This window comes from Etheostoma spectabile, chromosome 16 (genome assembly GCF_008692095.1).
Source record: "Etheostoma spectabile isolate EspeVRDwgs_2016 chromosome 16, UIUC_Espe_1.0, whole genome shotgun sequence".
Classification (NCBI taxonomy): domain Eukaryota; kingdom Metazoa; phylum Chordata; class Actinopteri; order Perciformes; family Percidae; genus Etheostoma; species Etheostoma spectabile.
Genome location: NC_045748.1, coordinates 8,828,800 through 8,851,517, shown reverse-complemented (window position 1 = coordinate 8,851,517; position 22,718 = coordinate 8,828,800). Strand labels below are relative to the sequence as shown.

Below are 22,718 nucleotides of genomic sequence, written 5' to 3'. Positions count from 1 at the left end.
AATGGTGGTCAAGACAACAAATCCCAGATCCCAGGACCCACGCTGCTTCACAACCACCAATCTGCGTCTTTTGTTATTGTTTTAATTGAGAGACCTCAATCAAAAAATCAAACATGTTTACAGGTCAAACAGTATTTTTCTTTGTGATCTAATATATCACAAATATACACACACATACACACCTGGGAGAACAAGTATTTGATACACTGCTGATTTTGCAGGTTTTCCTAATTACAAAGCATGTAGAGGTCTGTAATTTTTATCAACGATACACTTCACCTGTGAGAGACGGAATCTAAAACAAAGTAAGTAAGTATGATAACCTAAAAAATCAGCAGTGTATCAAATACTCGTTCTCCTCACTGTGTGTGTGTGTGTGTGTGTGTGTGTGTGTGTGTGTGTGTGTGTATATATTATATTCAACAGAGTGGAAAGATGGGAGGGAGGGAAACAAAACAACACACGCAGAGGCAGACACACAAACACATACATAAACAGACAGGGTCCCAATAATTCTGGATGAATCAGTCAAGACATTTACGGCAGGTACAGTATGTAAAAGACCGAGAGCACCGGTTCTTACCGGCAAAGTCTTCATTAATTTCCTCCATTTCCAGAACAATATCATATGGGACACCCGCTTCAGCCAACAGCACATTGAGCTGACCAGGCATACGGCCAGCCACAGGGTGAATACCAAACCTGTAAAAACAACATTTATTGAGTACTTTAACGCATCCTCTCCTCCAATCATGGAGAGGGAAGATCGGATCAAAATGACGGGCGTCTGGCAGAGAGTGAGACAATAAGATGCACCCCCCTTTTGCACAAGTAGAGTTGAGAGACGTTTGTGATTATAGTCTGGTTACTCACACACTTCCTATTGCACTCCTTGACTATGTATTATTTGTTGAGTGTGTACACATGTGTGTGACTGGGTATACAAAGCTCTCAAACTCAATTAGCCATGTCATTTAATCAGGGTAGGCAATTACCACCAGCCACTGAATTCTGGTGGCTGGCTCTCTCTGACCCCTCGATGCCTATTTGGGGATTCATTTTCTAACATGTTGAGTAAGTTTAGGCTGATTGCAGAGTGAAAATAGTGTGTTGGTTATGGGATCTATTAGAGACTGGCTGCCAATTAAAAAAGTAATTTTCTTTATGCCCTTTATGTAAATCCATGTTTACATGCATTAGAGGACAGTGGGAAGTTGCAAAGGCTTTAATCTTGGAGAGGGCAGCGGAAGTGTGTTGTGCTTCCAAACCTCAGACTGTCAATAAAGTGTGTAAGGAAGAGGAGTAAAACAGTATATGGTTCATTCAGACTAAGGGAGAGGTGTAGAGGCATAACATATGAAGAGTAAGAAGACAAGTGATAAATCATGGGAATGCATTAGAATACAGAACAGAGAAACATTGGAGAAAAAGAGTAAGAAATCAGAGCAAAGAGTTGTTTTTTTGACCACCCACTTTCCTCTAATCAAGTACAAATGCTCTAAGTAGCAGCAGCTGCAACAGCCAGGATCAAACGACTGAGGCAGCGCAATTACACAAGCTTCCGCTGTACCTTGTCTTCCTCCAGTCTCTTTTGCATTTCCCTTTTTATTGTTCTTTCTTCACACACCACACACACACACCACACACACACACACACACACACACACACCACACACACACACACACACACACCACCACACACACACACACACACACACACACACACACACAACACACACACACACACACACACACACACAGGTCTCTTCCTATCTGTCCCATCTTCTTGTCATCAAGCACAAACACCAGCTCTACATGTACATCCATCTACACTGTATTGTCTATCTACATATTTAACTATCTAGCTCTCCATCTGTAGAAACTACAGTGGGGAGCAGTGAGGAGCAGCCCCTCCCCTCTTTGCCTTCTGCTCATGTGCAGCAGAACTGCGCAGGCAGTTAGAAGGGGAGGGGGGACAGGGTGCAGGTGCCAGTGTAGGTAGGAGAGACAGCGGTACGAGACGGAAGAAAGACGGCGTTGAGTTGGCCTGGCCCTGGGCAAGCCAGCCTTCTTTGAGAATTCTTTATTGAGCTTTCTTTCCCTCTTTGTAGAATTTCTTCTGTTACTTCAAAGATAGGCTACCTATGTAATAATTAAAAGGTAAAATAAATTCCTGTATTGAATTTGTGATTATTTGGCTAAAGATGTGTATTCAGTGCCTTGTCCTCTAATCACAGCATGGCACTAAAACACAAGCTGCAAGAAGTAATTTGCACTGCCATCTGAACTTACTTTGTTTCACAGCAAATAATGCTATCTCACATCCCTTTTGTTGGTCTCTACTTCAGCCAACAGTACAAAATTGTGAATAATTGTTTATGAAAATTGTTACATTGGGGGACAATGACATGTAAGTTAGCTTGTCTTGTTGTTAAACACACTGTCAAATTATATTTACTGTTTTCCACTGTACACAATGCTACTGACTTTGAATCTTGCTAGCATAGTGTTAGCTTTCTGGCTAACAGCTATCTGGGCCAAAGGGTTCTATTAGCTGAGCGGCCTAAATAAATATCTCCCATTGATAAGGGTGGAAAGTCATATCCATGATCTGGCCTATTTCCTGGAACAGTAAACGTTTATATTGCACAAGACCCTTTTGGGATGGGAATGATTGTTCCAAATATTAGTCAAACCCTCAAGTGTAACTAGGGTTATTATTTGAGTTATTGCTTAGAAAAACTTTTAAATTTTGATAGTAAAACACATAAAAAAATTATGGTTTTAAAAAAAATTATTTGGCAAGTGACCATGGCATAAGCGGGTTAATGCCCTTCGAAGTGTCCAGTGTCGGGTATTAATGGGCGACAATGACATCTGAACCGTCTGATGCTCAACGGAAGACCGATATATCGGCGGGCCAATATTATCTGCCAATATTAGGCATTTCCCGATCTATTGGTAGATTACACCACACACACACACACACACACACACACACCACACACACACACACACACACACACACACACACACACACACACACACACACACACACACCACACACACACACACACACACACACACACACACACACACACACACACACACACACACACACACACACACACACACACACACACACACTATAATGACGAATAATAGAATGAATATTTCAAAAATAAAACACGGACTGTCAACCATATTATGAGTGTTATTATGTTACTGTTCGCAACACATCCCTGTTTTTTTGTTAATGTGTTTTTGTTCAAAGAACTTTAAGTTTCATATCTTAAGTTTGTATTTGTATACATTTAATTTATCAGAACTTTAATATATTTTGTTTTGTATGTACTATTGTGACAATAAAACAAATTATTATCATATTATTTCAGTGAGAACTCATAAATAACTAACTAAAAATTATATATATAAAAAATATAAAAATCCTTTATCGGTCGGGTTTTAGTTATAACCCTTACTTATTTTGATTCATTTATTGGATGTACAGTACATTAAATGTAGATGAGTTTGTTTATCACCCCATTACCTGACTTTCTTGCCAGCCTCTTTAAGCATTTTCACCAATTCAGCAATGGGGTACTGGGCCTTTGCAGCACAGAGTCCATAACCTGAAAGATTAAAACAACAGGTTAGCACCCCGATTCACCTGTCCAAGACACTTTGATATCTGAGACAAAAACTCATGTTGTTACAGATACATTTTTAGATTTTCCTACTCTTATATGATAGTAAACTATGTAACTTAAGTCTTTTGAATATGTCACTCTCCGCTCTGGAAAATTGTGATGGGCATCGTTTGCTACATTTTTACTGACAAAACGATTTATCAAATATATATATATATATATATATATATATATATATATATATATATATATATATATATATATCAAAAATAATCTGAAGACTAGCTAATCAATAATGAAAATAATACCTTTAACTACCTTTACCAAACCAGAACAGCTCACAGTAAGTACATAACATAATGACAAGTATTACAAGAGTTACTATTACATTTGCTTATACATAAAATTATATACAATATTTATACCCTGTATAGCAATTCTGGATAGATGTGGATCACATTTCATTGCTTGTACTTGTGACAGTGCAATGACAATAAAGTTGAATTGAATTGAAAAGTTACTATGCTAACTTGACATAAAGCACACACTCTTTGATAAGCAGCACTTAAAAAACATCAATACAGCCATCTGTGGCAGGCAGCAGTCTGATCAACAGGTGATGAGGTGGTTTTATTAGCAACCTTTAACTGGACAACCAAGTCCAAGGAAAGCTTAACCATACATTACACATGCTCTGCACTGAGGCTGACTGCACCTACTGTAACTTTATTATGGTTATTGATGCAGAGTTACTGTACAGATGATGGATTGATAAGATACATCTCAAATATATATTTATTTCAACTAACCATTTTCTCTTACTGTGATACTTTAAATCATGTATTTAATATTAACATTCAGATTATATGTAATTATGTTACTTGCCTTTAAGAAGGGAACTGGTATTGAATTCTATACACAGTATATGCTTTTTTCTCCAAGCCTCGGACTTCTTTCATGTTTAGTATTGCTGGCGTGTGGGACTTGATTTTTATCAGAGCGTCACACACACAAACACACACAAACACACGTCAAACGGTCCAGTGGTGTTTACTAGCCTTGTCACAACAAACAGTCAGGATCTATCTTGTTACATCACACAAGTCAAAATGACAAGGTTTCAAACTCAGCATGAATAAAGGAGAAAGAAAACTCTACAACACACATAGTTGACTGTCTGTGGTACAGCTTAAAAGTGTATGAATGAAAATGTTTTTTCCTCTCCATCACAGTTATTTGATTACTCGTGCTTTCAATATTGTCTCTGGAGTTTCTCCTATAAGAAAGACAAGAGGACCTAGGGCATGCGGACATAGGCCAGACGAAGCCAGGAAAACACTTATGCTTATCAGGCAAAGTCTTAACCGTTTCCACAGATGTCAATCAGGCAAATTGACTGTGACGGCTCCAATTAGGGAGATTGGTCAAAATGGAAACAAAGAGGGCTGACTGAAAGCCTGCGCTGGGTAACAATGCTAGTCTGACTGCTCACTACAAGGGCAGAGAGAAGAACTATGCATTTATATGTTAGGTGTTCTTAAGTAGATGTCATTTTCATTAAATACCTGTATACTAGGTATATCAGCTGATGTATACGTGTGTGTTAACTTCTAATACATATACTTGTTATGTCACTTTATTGTTGTCTGTACAACAGCATATACAATTTGCAATAATGTTTTACACAAATGTTGCAACTGCAGAGAGAACAAACAATGTACTGACAGATGTCTTTCAAATCTCTCAAGTCATAAAATTACTTTGACTGGTTCTATTATGATTTGTTTCTACTTATTCTTAACCTCATATTTCACTGGTTTATGTTTTTCTATAATGCTCCAAAGAAATGTCTGACATTTTAGTATTGGTCTTTGTGTGGTGTTGTGTGGAGAACATTTTGAAAAAATGCTAAAAAAGAAAATCAATTCAGCTCTATTATTTCTTCCACTCCTTCCAACTAAAATGTCTTTGGCCTGTTTTTGGTTTCAGCTGTCAGACGTGTTCCTCTTTGTCTCCTGTTGGTGGTCTCAAAAAAAGAAAAAATGGGGGGGGGGGGGGGGGGGGTTTGGATGCTGCTACATGGATCAGTTATTTTCCACTTGTATTTTCTTCTCAACCATGTCTTCTCAAACACTTTAATCTCCCTAATAACGCGCAATATCTCTGTATGTGTGTGTGTGTGTGTGTGTGTGTGTCTGTCTGTCTGTCTGTCTGTCTGTCTGTCTGTCTGTGAAATATCTCATAAACCATTTACTCAATCTACTTCCACTTGGTTTCCTGGGTAGCCAATGAACTTGGGGTTTGGAATTTGGAGCAGTTTGGACAGCATTGGATAATGGATACTAATAAACTGTGAATTAAACTAAATGACCACACAATAAAGGTTGAGGAAAAACGGTTCTTGTGAAAGCTACAAGGATCAATCCTAGAGATCAAGCAATCGAGCCGTTCACAACAAGCACATTTTGAATGGGCACTGTACTAGTTCTTGTAAATTGCAGAGGCTTCCTCTAAAGAGTTAGTTTTTGTATATAAGCACTCAGCACTGTGACTGCAATCACCAATTTGCAGGCTGGATGCCTTTAGTCAGTGTTTACATGTATCCACGTGAGTAAAACAAATCTTTGGGACTTGGAACAGTCTGGCGAGAGGGCTGACATGTCACCGGGCCAGACAATGATGGTCTGAAGACAGCAGCACCAATGACCATCATAATGGTCTAAGTGGCAGGTTCAAACACGTTGTTAAAGTAAAATATTGAAAACATGTAAAAAGAAGAAAAGCTTGTGTCTGGAACAAAGTTTGGACTGGCACTTTAACCCCGAAAAAGGAACTAGAGGCCAATTTTGTACGTAGTATTTGAATTGTCAACATAAACCAAGCATACCGTCATTCCATCTAATTTTCCCTTGACCTTGCACATATATACGCTGCACTGTAGAATGTCTATTTACCTGAGACTGACGACCACACAGAAACCTAAGAGTGTGTGTGTGTGTGTGTGTGTGTGACCACTCTACTATGACTTGTCAATTAGCCTAGCAAAATGATGATGTAACATGGGTCAAGAAAGGGTTAAATAAACAGAACACACACTTCGCTTATGCTGGAAAAAAAGACTGGCAAAGTCAAAGTACCATGTTTTTCCACTCACGTACAAGCCCTTTGAAGTGTGTGTAGGGGTGTGTGTTCTTGTATTTGTGTGTGCGTCTTACCTGGAGTGATGATTATGCTCTGGGCATCTTTAATCATGTCAACGGTCTGATCCACGTTGACCTCTGTGTGTGTCCCCGTGATCTCCATGGGCTTTCCTGTACCGGTGGAAGAAGTGCCGTAACCTCCCAAGATCACGTTAGCCAGTGAACGGTTCATGGCCTGAGAGAGAAGAATGATTATATCATCTTTAGTTTTTACGTCATTGACTGCATAAAGCAAAACACAGCAATCAGAGGAAATTTAAAAGGGAAAATTCCTAAAAACACACAGATTTTAATTATAACAGATACTCTACAGTGGTAAAGTATGAGTTCCTCCTGGTGGACAGGAGAGGAACAACCACATGAAACTGTCCTGAGCTACAAAACACATCAATTGGACAGCAGTTTTGCAGAGATGTAGGGCAGCGGCAGAACAATGCATGTTTTTAAACTTGTGCACCACTTACCACACACATAATATATGACAAAATGGCTCCAGAGGAGCCAATGAGAGCTCCGACGATGGTCAGCAGGTTGTTATTGAGCAGGAAGCCCTCAGCACACAAGGCCCAGCCGGAGTAACTGTTCAGTACGGTGATTACCACCGGCATGTCAGCGCCCCCAATAGCAGCTGTCAAGGTAACACCCTAAAGATGAGAAGAAGAAAACAGGAGAGGCATTTCATCCACTGCTGTAATCAGATTAGTGGTTTAATACAGTGAACGCCACAGCAGATGTGAGGACCAGCTATAAAGAAAAAAATGATCTCTCCCTCCAAACAACAGGAACTTGCTAGCTTAGTGATGTAGTGAATTTCTTTCTTCCACATGAGGAAAAAAAAAAGCCTTTCCAGCTTCGCTTACATTTTTCACAATCAATTTCACTTGTTTGCCGTCCCTCTATCATCTGTGCAGGTTTTGTTTAACAAGGGCCAACTGTAGTTATCAAAGCAGCAGTGATATCCAGGTGCACATCATAGATTGTTCTAAATGACATACTGTAGTTTTATTTTTAGGAACTTGAGCAAGTGAAAGAACAGACTAAAATGAGATGATCCATTATACTGTACTTTAAAGACTGATTAGAGATCAACTGAAATGATATTCATCTAACCTCTCTAGGGATGCACTGATCACTCCAGTTGTTGATTTTCCAAGCAACACATGTACATATGCAAAGCAAGCAAAAAATGTAATTGTAACTAATTAATTAATCTAGATTAAAAAATGCATTGATGGCCGGTCCTGATTGTGAAAGTAAACTTTCATGAAACGTTGTTTTATAATTATTGAAGTTTTGATTACTATGACTCTGCAGTGATGGTCGGGGCTGAGCATTTTGAGAAAGAAAAGGAAAAAGTGGTGGATGGAGAAGAGAAAGAGGAGGAAAGTGCCAATCAGAGAAATTCCTGCTCATCCTTTCGAAGGAACAGGGCGACTGTTTCCGCTTGCGATTTTAACCTTAATAATAACAATAGGAACAATAATAATAATAAAAACAACAATAATTTTAATCTTCAATCTGGCAGTGTTTTTGTGCATTATTTGATGTGTGTTTGCAGATCATTTTTATGGCATGATTAAGTGCTATTTCACTGCTACTGTACATGCAGAGTTAATATATTTTGATACATTTTCTTTTTAATTTCCTTGACATAAAAGTCAAGGAAGTGTGACACATTTTTAAAAGAGTTAACAAAGACTTAACAATGGTGGAGACCAATATAATGAGTCGAATACAAGCAGGAACCGGGCAGTTTTCCAAAGTCAAGCCTGTTTGCCACCATGGCTGCCAGATTATCAACGCTGACTAAATGTCTGGAGAGCTACTGTTACCTGTGCAAGAAACTTCTTATTTTACATTCTTTTTTTGTAAATCTTTTTTGCTTACCTTTTCCTCAGATATTCATAGTCTCACTTCCAGCAGCATGTTTTTTTACTCTTTCATGCCTTTCCAGTTTCTGGTGTTTATTTAAATCAACATTCTTACACGTTCTGTCAGCATATAAGAAAATTCCAATCTCCAATATTTAAGTGCAGATATTTCTGTTGACGGGCCGAACTGAGTGCCAAAACAGACCGTAGAAATACACACAGGTGCCATACCATGACAGCAGAGAGAGCAGAGACCGATCCCAGGCAGGTGAGGCCTGTAGTGTAACTAGGATCTAGCATGTAGGGAATCATTCCACCAATACTGCCGGCCATAAGAGTGCCATTCAGAGCGTGACGAGCAGGGAGCACCAAGGGAGCACTGTTCAGAATACCTACATGTAGAAAAGAGGAAAAGAGAGAAACGATTGAATACAAACACCCCTAAAAACTGCATGTAAACACTTGTTTTGATTTATGCCTTTCTAAAACAAGTACTTGAGACTTGTTATTAAAAGGTCCCATGGCATTAAAATGTCACTTAACATTAATATGAGTTCCCCCAGCCTGCCCAACAATATATAATCTGAGAGAAGAAGAGAGATAGACATTTTGGGAGCCAGGGCCAATCCAATTCCCAACAAAGGTTTTTCCAATGTGTATCATGTAAAGTAAGCCTTATAAAGAGTAAATTACCAAAAACATAATGGGCTACATTCAATGTGTAGTTTAGGCCTTCTCTTTGTCTACCTGTGCCATCAACTGTTTGATGAATGTGTTTTATAACATGATAATAGCAATAATGCAAGTTTTGTCTGTCAGCATGCTGGAAGTATACACGTTTGCTCTGTAGGGAATAATAAGTATATACATGACTGCGCTTCTCTCACCTTGCAGTTTGCCATATGCCACCAAAGAGCCACTGAAAGTGACTCCACCGATGAAGGTGCCGAGGTACGCGACTATCTTAGTGAGGTTGGCCGCAGGATCTGTAGCGAAGTGCGGGTACTCTATCATGTATTCGGCCACACAGGTGAGCACTGCAGCCAGCCCCACCAAGCTGTGGAAGGCAGCCACCAGCTGGGGCAAGTCGGTGATCTGGATCTTCTTAGCAATGGCCAGGCCTAAAGGGAGGAAAGGAGGGAGGGGAGGGAGAGAGAGAGAGAGAGAGACAACAAATAAATAAAGTGCATTGGCCCTGAAAGACCCACACACTAATAACATGCAAATCACAAGCACGTGCACACGCACTCAGAGGATTGCTGGGAAGTTGGTCCATCTGAGGAGCCAGGTGTTGTTGATGAGGCCTGTTTGGGGAAATTCCATGTTTGTGAGAGCCTACACTTTATGTGTGTGCGTGTCCTGCAGGAAGCCTTGCAATATGTTGCTGTATATGGCAACAAGCATTACTGCCTGTGTTGATAGTTTAGTCTAAGTTTCTGCTTTGTTACTGGAACAATTAGCATTTAAATGATTAAACTGTCCTGAATGAGCAAGATAAAGTGAGTAATGCTGCTGACCATTTCAACAGACCTCCTGAGTCTGGTGGTGAGTTAGTCATGTTGTGTGTGGGGTAAACATCACAGAGATGTGTCTGAGCTCTGCACACCTGCTGCTTCATCTGGCCAAGCTTGGAATAAATGCACACACGCACGCACACACACACTTTGTTGCAACCCAATTCTGCAAGTATTAGAATCTAGTATCTGCAAGGCTGTCCTCTCCTTCTTTTGACATAAATGCACACATGCACACATGCACGCACACACACACACACACAGACAGACACACACTCACCAGCAGTGCCACCTACAGCCATGGCTGCACTCATCTGTGCCAGGAGCTCAGGGCTCGGTTTGAGGGCACCCAGAGTGGCAATGATCCCCCCCGTGACTCCCATCATACCCAAAGCGTTACCCAGACGGGCAGTGGACTGGTTGGAAAGGCCAGCCAGGGCACCAACACAGCACAGACCTGAGCCCAAATACATCATCTGGTGAGAGAAAGAGACACAGGTTGAGAAATAGGGACAATGATTTACTTTGAATGTCCTGTTCTACATCTGGGAAAACACAGGGGGCATGGCATAAACATCCTCTCGCACCTGTTCAATGTTGTATCCAGACTGCAGAGCAGCAGCGTAGCCACCGACAAAGACACCGCCAGGAAGCAGATAAAGGTAGTTATGCTCTGGAGGATCAGTGGGACGCTTAAACATGTCCAACATCTTCTTAGTCACCAAAAAACCACCTGGGTGAGACACAGAGAAAATAAATACTCCTGTACTTACAGTGGCACAAAATCTGATTTAAAAACTGCTATAAAAAAAGGAGTAGTTATAGGAAAAACCTTTAAATGATGACAAAAAATTGAGTATGAGGGGTAAAAAGCAGGATGTCGAGGCTCCTGAAGTACATGAAAAAATACTTATTTTTAGACAACAGGTGTTTTAAAGCCAATAGCTAAAAATGGTTGCCAAACCCAAAAACCAATGTTAGGAATTTAATGAGTCCACTTTATGTCAGTGTAAATATTTCAAGTAGAAAACCTCAAAAGTGTCAAACTGGGACCAGACCGTGTCTCAATGCTTTACAGCAGGAGATTACATTTCCGTGTATGTCTGCCTTTTTTTCCCCTGTGGCATGATTGTAGCAACACACACACGCACCCATACGTACAAGGGTGAATCAAAGGCTAGCACCTGTTTCTTACCAGTAATTTTAGTCGTAGACTGTCCTAGTTAAAACATGTTACATAATCTGACTAATATTATTGCTGACCAATCTGAGTCAATATATTAATATGGAGGAATGTTCATGTATTTCAACAATGCAAAGCCAGTATCCACTCATTTCTTTTGATTATTTGGGTTTTTTTATACCCAAAATCGGCCAAAGTGATTAAAATTCTGCCTTAGGGGGCCATGAATGTAACGATTTTAAATGTCAATCAATTTTGTTGTTGAGACATCTACCTCAAAACCACTAATGTCAACCGCATGGTGGCACTAGATTTTTAGTCAAGGGATCATCAAAGTAATTAGAATTCATCCACTGGAAGCCATGAATGACAACCTTTCACGGCAATCCATCCAATTGTTGAAATATTTCAGTCCGGACAACTAACGTTGCCATCAATAGAGCCACGCCACTATTGTGTCCAAAAACTTAAAAGGAGCTGTACTTGAAATTCTGAAAAGAAAAGTGGGCTGGGTATGCTTCCCAAAGCTCTCACAGACTGTTCTCCAACTTGTGAAATACAAATGTTTTTGATACCGAAGGCACTCACGTGGGGCTGGACAGGCTGCCAAACCAAAAGAACTGAGAAACTTGGCTTCCAACACATACAGTAGCTTGACTTCATTCCCTGCTCACGACGCCATTGCTAAACTATATCTTTACATAGCAAATATTTGTTTCCTGCTATATTAGTCTTCTATATATTGAGTACAGAACCTATCATGTGCCCCTGAAATCCCTAGTCATCCATTATTGTAGTCAAAAACTTCATTCATTTTCTAGCAAGGAGTTTTACTGATAACGCTGAAGGCCTAGGCAATAACAGGAAAATATGGAATCTGATAGCGCAGATCAAAATTTGGATTGTGGGAAAGTGAACATATTAAGCTCAAGATATTTAACAGACCCACATGTTTTCCATGCATTCCCACATCTTACGACTGTGGAGACACAAAGGGAACAAGAAGCTACGGCCAGGGACCTGTTCCTCAAAACAGACACATAGACTCAAAAATGTCAGGGTCTGTTTTATTGGATCTAAATTTCACCATTGTGTTTCGTCCCTTTCCATGGAATGTTTTTTTTCTGTTCCCGGGGGTTTATGGGTAATGTGGTAAACCGCTTAGAAATGTGCGTGTGGATAGGAACCCATGTAGAAGATCAAAAATTAAACTAGGTATGTCTATAAAGGCTGTGGTATTTTAGCATGCTTTGGTTAAGGGAAATCTAAATGGTAGGTGGTTTGAACAGAACAGTAATACCACAGAACCTAGAGGGCCCTACATTTGTGGCAGGATTCACAGCCTTGCCTTGAACTTAAGAGACCTTGTGGTGCCCTGCATCACACACACAAAGAACTTAAAGAAACGTCGGTGGATTTTAACAAACAGGCTGAACGGATCCATTATGCAAGTTAACTATTCATTTAGTTGCGTCAAAGCCTCCCCTGGTGTCTAGCTTTTAGCTAACAGGAGAAATTAAAGTTCATGTCTCAGCCCTGGAAGAAGACTGTTTCCCAGGCCTATTAGAGAGTGATGAGTACTATAATGACTTCAGGAACACTGTCATTATAATGGGAATTATTAAGGGTAATAGCAGGGATGAATGTGTGTGGTCCAAGCCAGAGCCACTAACTCTGGACTGAGCAGGTGGGTACAGAGGGCAGCTGCAAAAGTTGGGGTCGAAAGCATGTTATTGTACAATCAATATGAAACACTTTATTTTTCAGCCTAAGTTGATACTTCATTGGCTAAAAGTTGCTGTAACTGGCAGGGATCGCTGTCAGGTGTCTATGTGCGGGTGACTCACCAGCAATGTTAACCGAGGAGATGAAGGCAGCCAGCACAGCCAGTGTCTCAGCAGTAGTTGTTGGGGTGTAGCCACCTCCCATCAGGGACAGACCACCCACAGCCGTCAGACCTGCAGAACAAGGATATTTTAGTATTCATCAACCTCCACTTTGATTATACAAGACATTGCAACATTTGGTGAAGATTTTAAACAAAAAACAATTCGGTCATAAAAAAAGGTTGTCTTAACATTATTGTTAAACATATATATACTTTTTTTTTTAAATAGTTGTCTTCTTAAGTTCAGAAAACTCAATCTGCTTCCCACATTGGAAAAAGACAGAAAAAGGGAAGATTTGAAGATAAAAAGGAGAAGGAGCGAGAAAGAGAGGGAGTGTGTGTTTACCAAAAGAGGCTCAGGAAACCTTGATAACATCATCCCTGTAATGACTTACAGGCAGTAAGATGCAACACACAGCACCCCGGGAGCCTGCATTCACACGGAATTGTGTTTGAGTACAATTGAGGCTGACTAGCAGGTAGAGAGTGTGTATGCGTGCATGTTTGTGCTTGAAGTTAGTAGTGTTAGTTTGAATTTTAAATGAGAAACTAACAAAATCACAAAGAAAAACTCCTGCACACTGTCTAACTTGCAAAAAATATAAAGTTTTAATAATAGCCAACGTTTTGGTCCTGGACCATCTTCAATCAAATGGTGACCATTCCTAACCCCTACACAAACTCCAAAACAAAGCCAGTTCCAAACGCTGCCAAACATCATTTCACAACTTCTACCACGTAAATACAGGCTGATTAAAAATTCCACTGTTACAAAAGAGATGACTACAGCACAAGCTGTAATGAGATGAGCATCTAAAAGAATTCACAGGAATGACAAGCTTTCCAAACATTTGTTGAAAGTGTGTCATGATGCCACTGATCACCAATTTTCTCCAGAGGCTAATAATAATAATTATAATGAATTGAATGGCCACTTGGGGTTGGCTCTAAAAGTGAGTCATTCCCCGTAGAGCCCCGTGTTAAATTGTCCAAACTTTACAGCAGAATTAAACATGTTTACAGCCTGGTACAAAAAATGTTTAGGCGTCTATAGATATTCCTTGTTCATGACAACTATACAGGAGTGAATTTATTTTATAACTTACAATTTAAATTATATCAAGGCTTGATATACTTTGAGTGACAGGTGGCTGCCGTCAACTGCCGAGACTGTAGGCTTAATTCGGTCTGCCTCAGCTCCATCCACGCTACACCTCTTTGCTCATTTTTGGATTAGTCTGAGTCCTTTATTATTGGGTGTGTCTGATACTGAGTCTGATACCTATATTTCCCTACTGTAAATGTAGAATAAATATGTACATAAGAAATTGAAATAACAGCTATAGCCTTCACAGTTTGGCACCCCTTACTTTTCTTGAGCTACTTGAACAAAAAAAGAAGGTACAGTTACACTATTTAGGCAGAGATCAAAGGCAAGCCTGGCCATCACAACTAACAGATTAGCCAGAAAGGAAGCCAATAGGCATCAGTGGACACACGCACATGACAACTATGACACATACACACAGAGATGCTGGGTGGGCCAATGTCCTGTAGGTGTGTGACAAACATCAGCTACCAGGCTACAGGCAGAGTGGGACAGTGAATCAGTGCTCTCAAGTAGATTAAAGCATTTCTAGTAGACACCAGACATAAAGATCTGCCTCAGCGAGCCACTGGATATGAGACCAGTGTCTGAAGAATTTTAGAAGACCCACCAGTAAGAGTCACTACTGGTTGTAACACTATGATCTTCCCATGAAGAATAGAATATTATTGTCCCTCACTAAATTCCAATATGATTCCCTAATGTCTGCAAGAGTGTGTGTCTCTGTCTTTACGATGCCTGGCACAACAACAGAGTTCTGTTGGTGTCACTGTTTCCATAACCGCAGTTAGTGAGTGACAGAAAAAAAAGTAGTGCTAAATATGAAAAAAAAAACTCAAATGGGAGAAAAGGAGGAAAGTAAAACCATTTAAATTAACTTTCACATGTATTAATTTCTTTGATTCACGATCTCACATTCTACTGATATTCAGTGATGATCTCATGAACACAATTAAAGAAATCACATTTTTTGATGGATTTTGACAAACTTGACAGTGTAACAGAAAATTAACTTTAAGAAGATATAACAGGACAGATTGTAAAAGGGCACAGACCCAGAGGAACAAGTTAGATTGTGTGAAGATGGTAATGGGAAAACAGGGCATAGGTGTGTGTGCATGAGTAAACGAGCAAAGGACTGCCCTGACCCTAAAAGATCACCGACTGTGTTACTTCCTACCCCAGTGTGGGTCTTAAGAGTGATCAAAGCCACAAGAACACACACATGCACTTAGCTCTCTAACCTCTTAACCCCACTGTGTTAAGCGCCAGCCAACAATAAGGACACAATCTTTGTGTCCTTATGCGAGTGTTTTATTTGGACTCAGCGTGGCTGCTGAGACTTGCTGGACCGATATGTGACTCATTCCTCTAGCTAGGTCTTTATTTTATGTTTAAAAGTTGTATGCTTTGTTTGACGTATTTTATTCATTTATTTTTACTAGTGTACTATGAGTTAGATTTAAAGGTGTTTTGTTACCAAATTTGTTTGGCATGTTTCATGTAGTTGTTCTGTTTTTAAGACATTTTTCCACTCTGGTAGTAAAGAATAATAACAATAAAAATAGTCTCGTCTATTACCTCCAGCTTACTGAATTTAATGAAAGTGTTAGTGTCTATGAGGAAATTGCTGCTCTAATGCAGTGGTTCCCAAACTTTTTCAGCTCAAGACCCAAAAGAGAAATTTGGTGTCTCCCCGGGACCCAAATTTACGGAACAAACCATGAATTTAAATGTATATGAAGTATATTTTTTCCACTATAAAAGTAACCAAAAACAGTAAAGGTCTCTATTCTCATTTCTGTGTCTCACCCCTTTCTCAACTCATATGTTCTCATCCCCTCCCATCATCCCTCAGTACCGACACCAACATTTGTTTAAATAATGCTGACTTGAAATTTAATGAGATGTGTGTGTCTGGTTGAAGATACCAACCAGCTGATCTGGTCTAGGTTCGGTTTTTGAAAGTGCCCCATTCTGAGCTCATGCTGAGCATTTAGTCTGTTCTCTGCCAATTGGCGACCCAATAAAACGGGTCTGCGACCCATTTTTGGAAACATTGCTCTAATGTGTTGGTATTAATCTAAATTTACCCTTATCAAAGTTTGCTATTAGAAATAGTCCAAATCTGTGGCCAGGTTGGCTCAGTGGTAGAGAAGGCACACATGATCTTTGAGGTGTATGCCTCGACGCAGAGGGCCTGGGTTTGAACCCGCCCTTTGACGATTTCCTGCATGTCTTCCCCCTCTCCCCCCCCCTTCTCACCTAACTATCCTGTTAAAAATGAAAAAGGTGGAAAAGCCCCAAAAATAATCTTAATAAAGAAATAGTCCAAATCTATCTAAAGTCCGGTAAATTAAACTGGTCATATTGTAATTAATCCAGATGAATATATAAATTTAAGCAAACACGACAAAGGCAACTCCAAGCACTGATGTACTGAAAAAATTCGTCATCCCATGTATTTCTATAAAGTTGCGCCACTTGATCTTTGCTATAGATTTTAGATCATATTGTTTAGGCCTACCTTGTATCTGTGGCAAGCAGTGGCTGTGTATGGGATTGCATTTTACAGAAAGGGGATTGTAAAAGAAACAGTGAACACAACTAACCTGAGATAGCATTGGTGACAGACATGAGTGGGGAATGCAGAGCAGGAGTGACTCCCCACACTGTGTGGTATCCCACAATGCCAGCCAGACCGAAGGTGGTGACGATCTGAGTGAAAGCAGCGTTGGGAGCTGACAGACCCAGACCCAGCAGGGTGGCAGCGCCTGGTTAAAGAAAATGAAAGTACATATTAGGTTGAATAAATCCATGCAGCGTAAGCCCAAAGAGACGACAGAAAACTATCCAGTACTTCACAAACAAAATGCCCAAACTAGATAGTCAGATTTGAAAAAAAAGTCTTTGTGAAGCAGAAATTTGTTTTTTCTCTTTCCTTTCCTGTTAGCATCTTTCAAACCCTTTGGTGTAACAGTAGCAGTTTAATTTGATATAGATTATTTCCCAAACTATAACCACATTTTCTTTGACTGCAAGATGTGGTAGGCACTTGACCACCCAAGATGTCCTTATTTCCTGTTTCTTCAACAGAAAGATATAATTATCAGTCAAAGAGCAATTAGTCTGTTACACGCCACCAGTGTCTGGTGAAACGAAAGAAGTTATCAATATCCACAAGAGTCAAACTAAAAATTATTAAAATGCCTACATTACATGTCAAGCTAATGAAAAATGTAAGCAGCACGAAGCAAGTTCTCACTCTGACAGCTAAAACCAGCAGCTGTGTGGTGGTGGTGTCGAGCACCTAAACAATGTGTGAACCGCATTAACTGCATGTGGCGCACTTACACAGAGCGCTGTGTGGCACACTTACACAGAGCGCTGTGTGGCACCATGGGAACCACTTGCTACAGCACTTCAAACACAAACTCAGCATGACACTATTTTTTTTTACAATGCACACTTCCTAACAGGGTGTCTGTGTGTCACTTCTCACCTCCATTGCACATTCCAGCAATAACCTTAAAAGACAATTATTGGCCTATGCTTCACCTTCTGGTGGACCCCAACCTCCCTTAAGACCCATTGTGGACAAACAAGAATACACTTGTAGATGAGCAAAGGTCTCAGATATAGCAGCTTCCTGATTTCTCTACTTCTTAGAAAATCTAAATGTAATGGCACATTCAACTAACCTCCAGTGTACATGCCAGCAGTGGTAAGTGTAGCCCTGAAGGGGGAGATTTGCGAAGCCTTTTCTTTCTTCAATTCCTCGACAGACTTGGATTTAGGAGGAGCTGCAGTGGGCACATTGTTAGGCTGGGGAGCGGGGAACAGGTTCTGTCCATTCTGGAGGTGACAACAATTTAACAGAAAATGGTATGATGTTACAGGGATAAAGAAGGGGGAAAAAGAACAAACAGAAAGCTCAATTAATCTTTCCTGGCCACTATATTAATGGCTCGGCTTGTCTGCACTTTATTCCCTGATCTCATCACCTGATGGTGTACAATGTCCTCTGTTGCATTCGTAAATCTGTGAAACATTAGACAAGGCTGTCAAGATCAAAGTATGCAAACTAATGATCAGTAAGCACAGTAAGTAATATCTGCATTTTAGCATCATTTATAAGATGTGTGACCATTCAGATGGACAATATGAATATTAGTTTGCACCAAAAAAAAATAATACAGCTGGTCTTAGATTTATTACAGCAAGGATAGCCTTGCATTGCCAAACCTTCCTCCACACGCTGCAGAGGACAGTCTGGCTAGTCCACACAGTATTCTTAGATGGGAGAAAAAATACTCTAGTTTATTGGCATTTCTTTAAACCACAATGGTCATGGGAGGCGCTAAGCTCCGCACAGAGCCGCTGCAAAACAGCCTCGGGAAGGAACTTGTTTTGGTGGGACGTGTGTATGTTCCACTGTCTGATTGGACAAACAGTCTAGCTAGCTGTCTCAATTTACCCTGCAGAGATTTGACGAGCAGTCAAACATAGTACTCATAAATCCACCAAAGTTTAAAATCTCAACACAAAGAAATAAATGAAACATGAATCCGGGGAAATTTCCTGCAGCACCGGAGCAATCCTGGAAGAGGAACGTCGTGGATATAGACTACAGCAAAGATAATCTCTCCAAAATATTACAATGATCTATGATAGACATAAATGATGTGGGTCCACCTTACTAGAAAAAAATGGATATTGAAGAAAAGCTGGTACTGATATCCACTTTACCTTAACATTTAACAAACACTTAACAAACATTTTGATACAAATCTCTTAAATTTGCTGAACTGGGACCCAGATCTATTGACCGGAACATTTTACATTTGAAAAATGAACTTTAATTTGGTGACATATAGACAGCAAGCTTGTAATTGTAATGAACTGACAAATACTTGTTTGGAGACATTTTTTGTCTTGGGGTGACAAGACTCACAGTTGGACAGATGAACTCACAATTAAGTCATTAAAAGATTTATCAAAAGCGATAATAAAAATTATGTCAATGTTAGAGCACTATTAAAGAGTAGTAGTATTTACCAGTTTGACGTATTAGTAGTAATTTACTGCTACATTTAAATTCTTACAATATTAAGAACATTTGAGTCGAATTATCTGAAAATGATCAACAACCTATTTCTAATTGACTAAATAAATAATTGCAACAATAAATCTAAAGTAAGGAGAATGTAAGAAGCTGATATTGAAAGTGATATTTTACATTAGAAGTATCAAAGGTATCTTTGCTATGTCTTCTTTATTCTGTGTGAATGTATATATTATATAAGGTTTATGTTTACTGGGACATCACTCTGTTGGCAAGTCTAAAGTGCTCTGACTACAAAGTGGAAGAAGAAAAGATTGTGTGTTCTTAGGGTGACATCTAGTGACGGTGAAAGGGACCTGCAGGACATTTTAAATCATTTTCTCTATGACTGCAAGGATCCTCAGATGTGTGACATCTCAGCTTTAGACATACATGCAGGTTTGTTTGGCTGCTGGCCACACTTAATGTCATACCTGCATGACAACTGATCCCCTTACGACGTGATCCATGGTCCCGTAGTCAAACACTTCCTTCACATTGAAGTAAAAGTTGTCCTTGTCTGGGCTGATTGCCCGCATCAAACTTAGTGATGTTGTTGGAGTACAGAGTGCTGGACTGTGTCGGCAAACGGCTGGGCAGGTCTGTGTAGCCGATATGGGTCACTCCCTAAAAAAAAAAAAAAATATATATAATAACACACACACACACACACACACACACACACACACACACACACACACACACACCACACACACACACACACACACACACACACACACACACACACACACACACACACACACCACCACACACACACACACACACACACACACACACACACACAACACACCCACACACACACACCACACACACACACACACACAACCACACACACACACACACACACACACACAGTATTTAAAAGACAATCAACATGAACTAAAAAACCTTGGCAGTGTTTCCGCTAGGTGGACTGCTTTAGCCTGGTGGGAGGGTTTTGTAACCACCACAGCAAATTTAAAGCAACACTAGAGAACTTTTCCTGCTTTGGTCCCCCTACAGGTTGGAAGCAGAATTGTCCCATTATGTCTCATTCGAACTTAAGATCCACTACCCGATGTGGCAAACTTTCATAGTGCAGTTATAGCCGGTAGAAAGCTGCAAAGTAAATGCAGGAATAGCGTTCACTCTTTTACGAGTTGATGAATCACTGAAACGATTTTGGAAACATTATTGTAATTTACAAAATGTTCTCTAGTGTTGCTTTAAGACTTAAAACTCAGCATGAATTAAATCCACTGCAGAGCACATATTGAAAAGGACACTACGTCACTTTTAAAACGGGTTTGCATGTTATTCACGTTATTTCCTTACAAGCAATGTAGCATTTAAAAGTTTTTTTTTTTTTTTTTTACGCAGTGCTCAATCCACATGAAACGCTACATTACATCACTTCCAGCAAACTGGGAACACCATCATCACTGATTTGTTTAAACTAAATATTCTCTGGTCCAACTCAGCTAAAAACACAGCGCCAAGTCCTTCAGCACATTAGCGTGCCGTTCACTAACGTTGCCGCACCTGTTTGTAACCAGTAGGCTACCGGCAAGGTTTCAACTGATTTAGCATTTTAAATAAAAATAAATAAATAGATAACACACATGACTGTCCTGCTGTTACAGACGGGAACTAACCACAAACAGCTGCCTCGTTCATGAACTCACGGCAGTGCATCGCTGCAGTATGAATATAGGGGAAACAATCATTTGGCATTATTTTTGTACAAGCCCGCCAGGCTTGTACAATTATAGGGGAAACACAGCTTGGTCTTTTCGTTATGGGTGTGTGTATGTGCGCTGACCTTGTGTACTGACAGCTCTCCAGGTACTGTGGTCTCAATGTTTCCTCCAGCCTCAGCAGCCAAGTCGACCACCACTGACCCATCTTTCATGCTTTCTACCATTGGTTTGGTGATCAGGATGGGTGCACGCTTACCTGCAATGTTTCAATGGAAACACAGATAGCATGGCATTATACACACTTTTCCAAGTAATGAAACTTATTCACTACAGCTCCTTTGGATACATGGCCATACAATGTACAAAAAGGACTGAAAACGCCAGAGTAACGGAACACATGTGAAAGTGTTGTAAAATATTTTTCTGGTAATGTTATTTTTAATGGTCAATATTCCGTGACTGGTGCTTTTATTTCTAAATTCTCTGACTACTTGCCCAGAACACGTCTCACATTCTGTAATATTTCAGTAATTCCCCATCCTTTCGTTACATTTGAAGTCAGCATCTACTCTGTGTGCGAGTCTGTGCTTCAGTGCATACCTGGGATAAGAGCAGTGGTGATGACAATGTCCACCTCCTGACACTGTTTGGCAAACAGCTTCATCTCTGCCTCTATGAACTCCTTTGACATTTCCTTGGCATAGCCTCCCTGACCCTCTCCTGACTCCTTAAAGTCCACTTCCAGCGGCTCTGCGCCCAGAGATTTAAACTGCTCCAAAGCTGCAGCTCTGGGAGAGGAGGGAGAGGGGATTTCTTAGTCAGGCATAAGGAAAATATCTCTGCATGACTCGTAATGCAGGAGTAACATTTTTGGTCCTTAAAACTGCACACATAGACATACACAGACCACGGTTGCTGATGGAAAAATTGACAGACTTCTTTATTAAAACAACATGAGTCTGTCTGGCATTCAAGGAGTGTTTGTTGCCCCAGGATTGGAATTTTAAGGATTACAATCTATTGCAATCAAATCATGTGGAAATTATGCAATATTGTTGTCACTCCTTCATTACTAACATTGTATCAAAACACTTTAACATGATTGTCATGATTCGTTTCTTTAAAGGCTTTTAATTAAGAGGGTTTGCTATGATTACATGCACAGCACAACACATGCTGCCATTCCAGATGTCAAGCTGATATTATTTAACAAATCTGATCATATTAGCATGTGAACAAGACAATTACAGCATATCATTTAATTCAGCACTTTGAAAGCCTTTTGCAATTCAGACATACAGTAAAATATTAAAAACACACCTGGTATCAAATCCTCTGACAATGGCTCCCATGGCCCGGGCCGACCCAGCTGCTGCCAACCCGGCCACACCACCTCCAATGATCAGAACCTTTTCACATTCACATGCATGACATAGTTTGGGATGGCCGGCACAGTGATTTAGCATGTTAAAAATGGCAGACACATTCCCCCTTACTTAA

The 22,718-nt window shown here is 40.1% G+C and overlaps 1 protein-coding gene across 1 annotated transcript in view; it reads right to left on the bottom strand.

Annotated features, from left to right (window-relative positions):
* Positions 1-22,718, bottom strand: part of nnt (nicotinamide nucleotide transhydrogenase) — a 37,709-nt gene that overhangs the window by 4,624 nt on the left and 10,367 nt on the right. Inside the window, 16 exon segments of the mRNA XM_032539583.1 lie at positions 584-702; positions 3,551-3,632; positions 6,866-7,025; positions 7,315-7,494; positions 8,953-9,113; positions 9,609-9,842; positions 10,516-10,711; positions 10,823-10,968; positions 13,266-13,376; positions 17,027-17,188; positions 18,116-18,269; positions 19,953-20,060; positions 20,062-20,145; positions 21,341-21,474; positions 21,819-22,006; positions 22,539-22,627. Coding sequence (XP_032395474.1) covers positions 584-702; positions 3,551-3,632; positions 6,866-7,025; positions 7,315-7,494; positions 8,953-9,113; positions 9,609-9,842; positions 10,516-10,711; positions 10,823-10,968; positions 13,266-13,376; positions 17,027-17,188; positions 18,116-18,269; positions 19,953-20,060; positions 20,062-20,145; positions 21,341-21,474; positions 21,819-22,006; positions 22,539-22,627 — 2,308 coding nt within the window.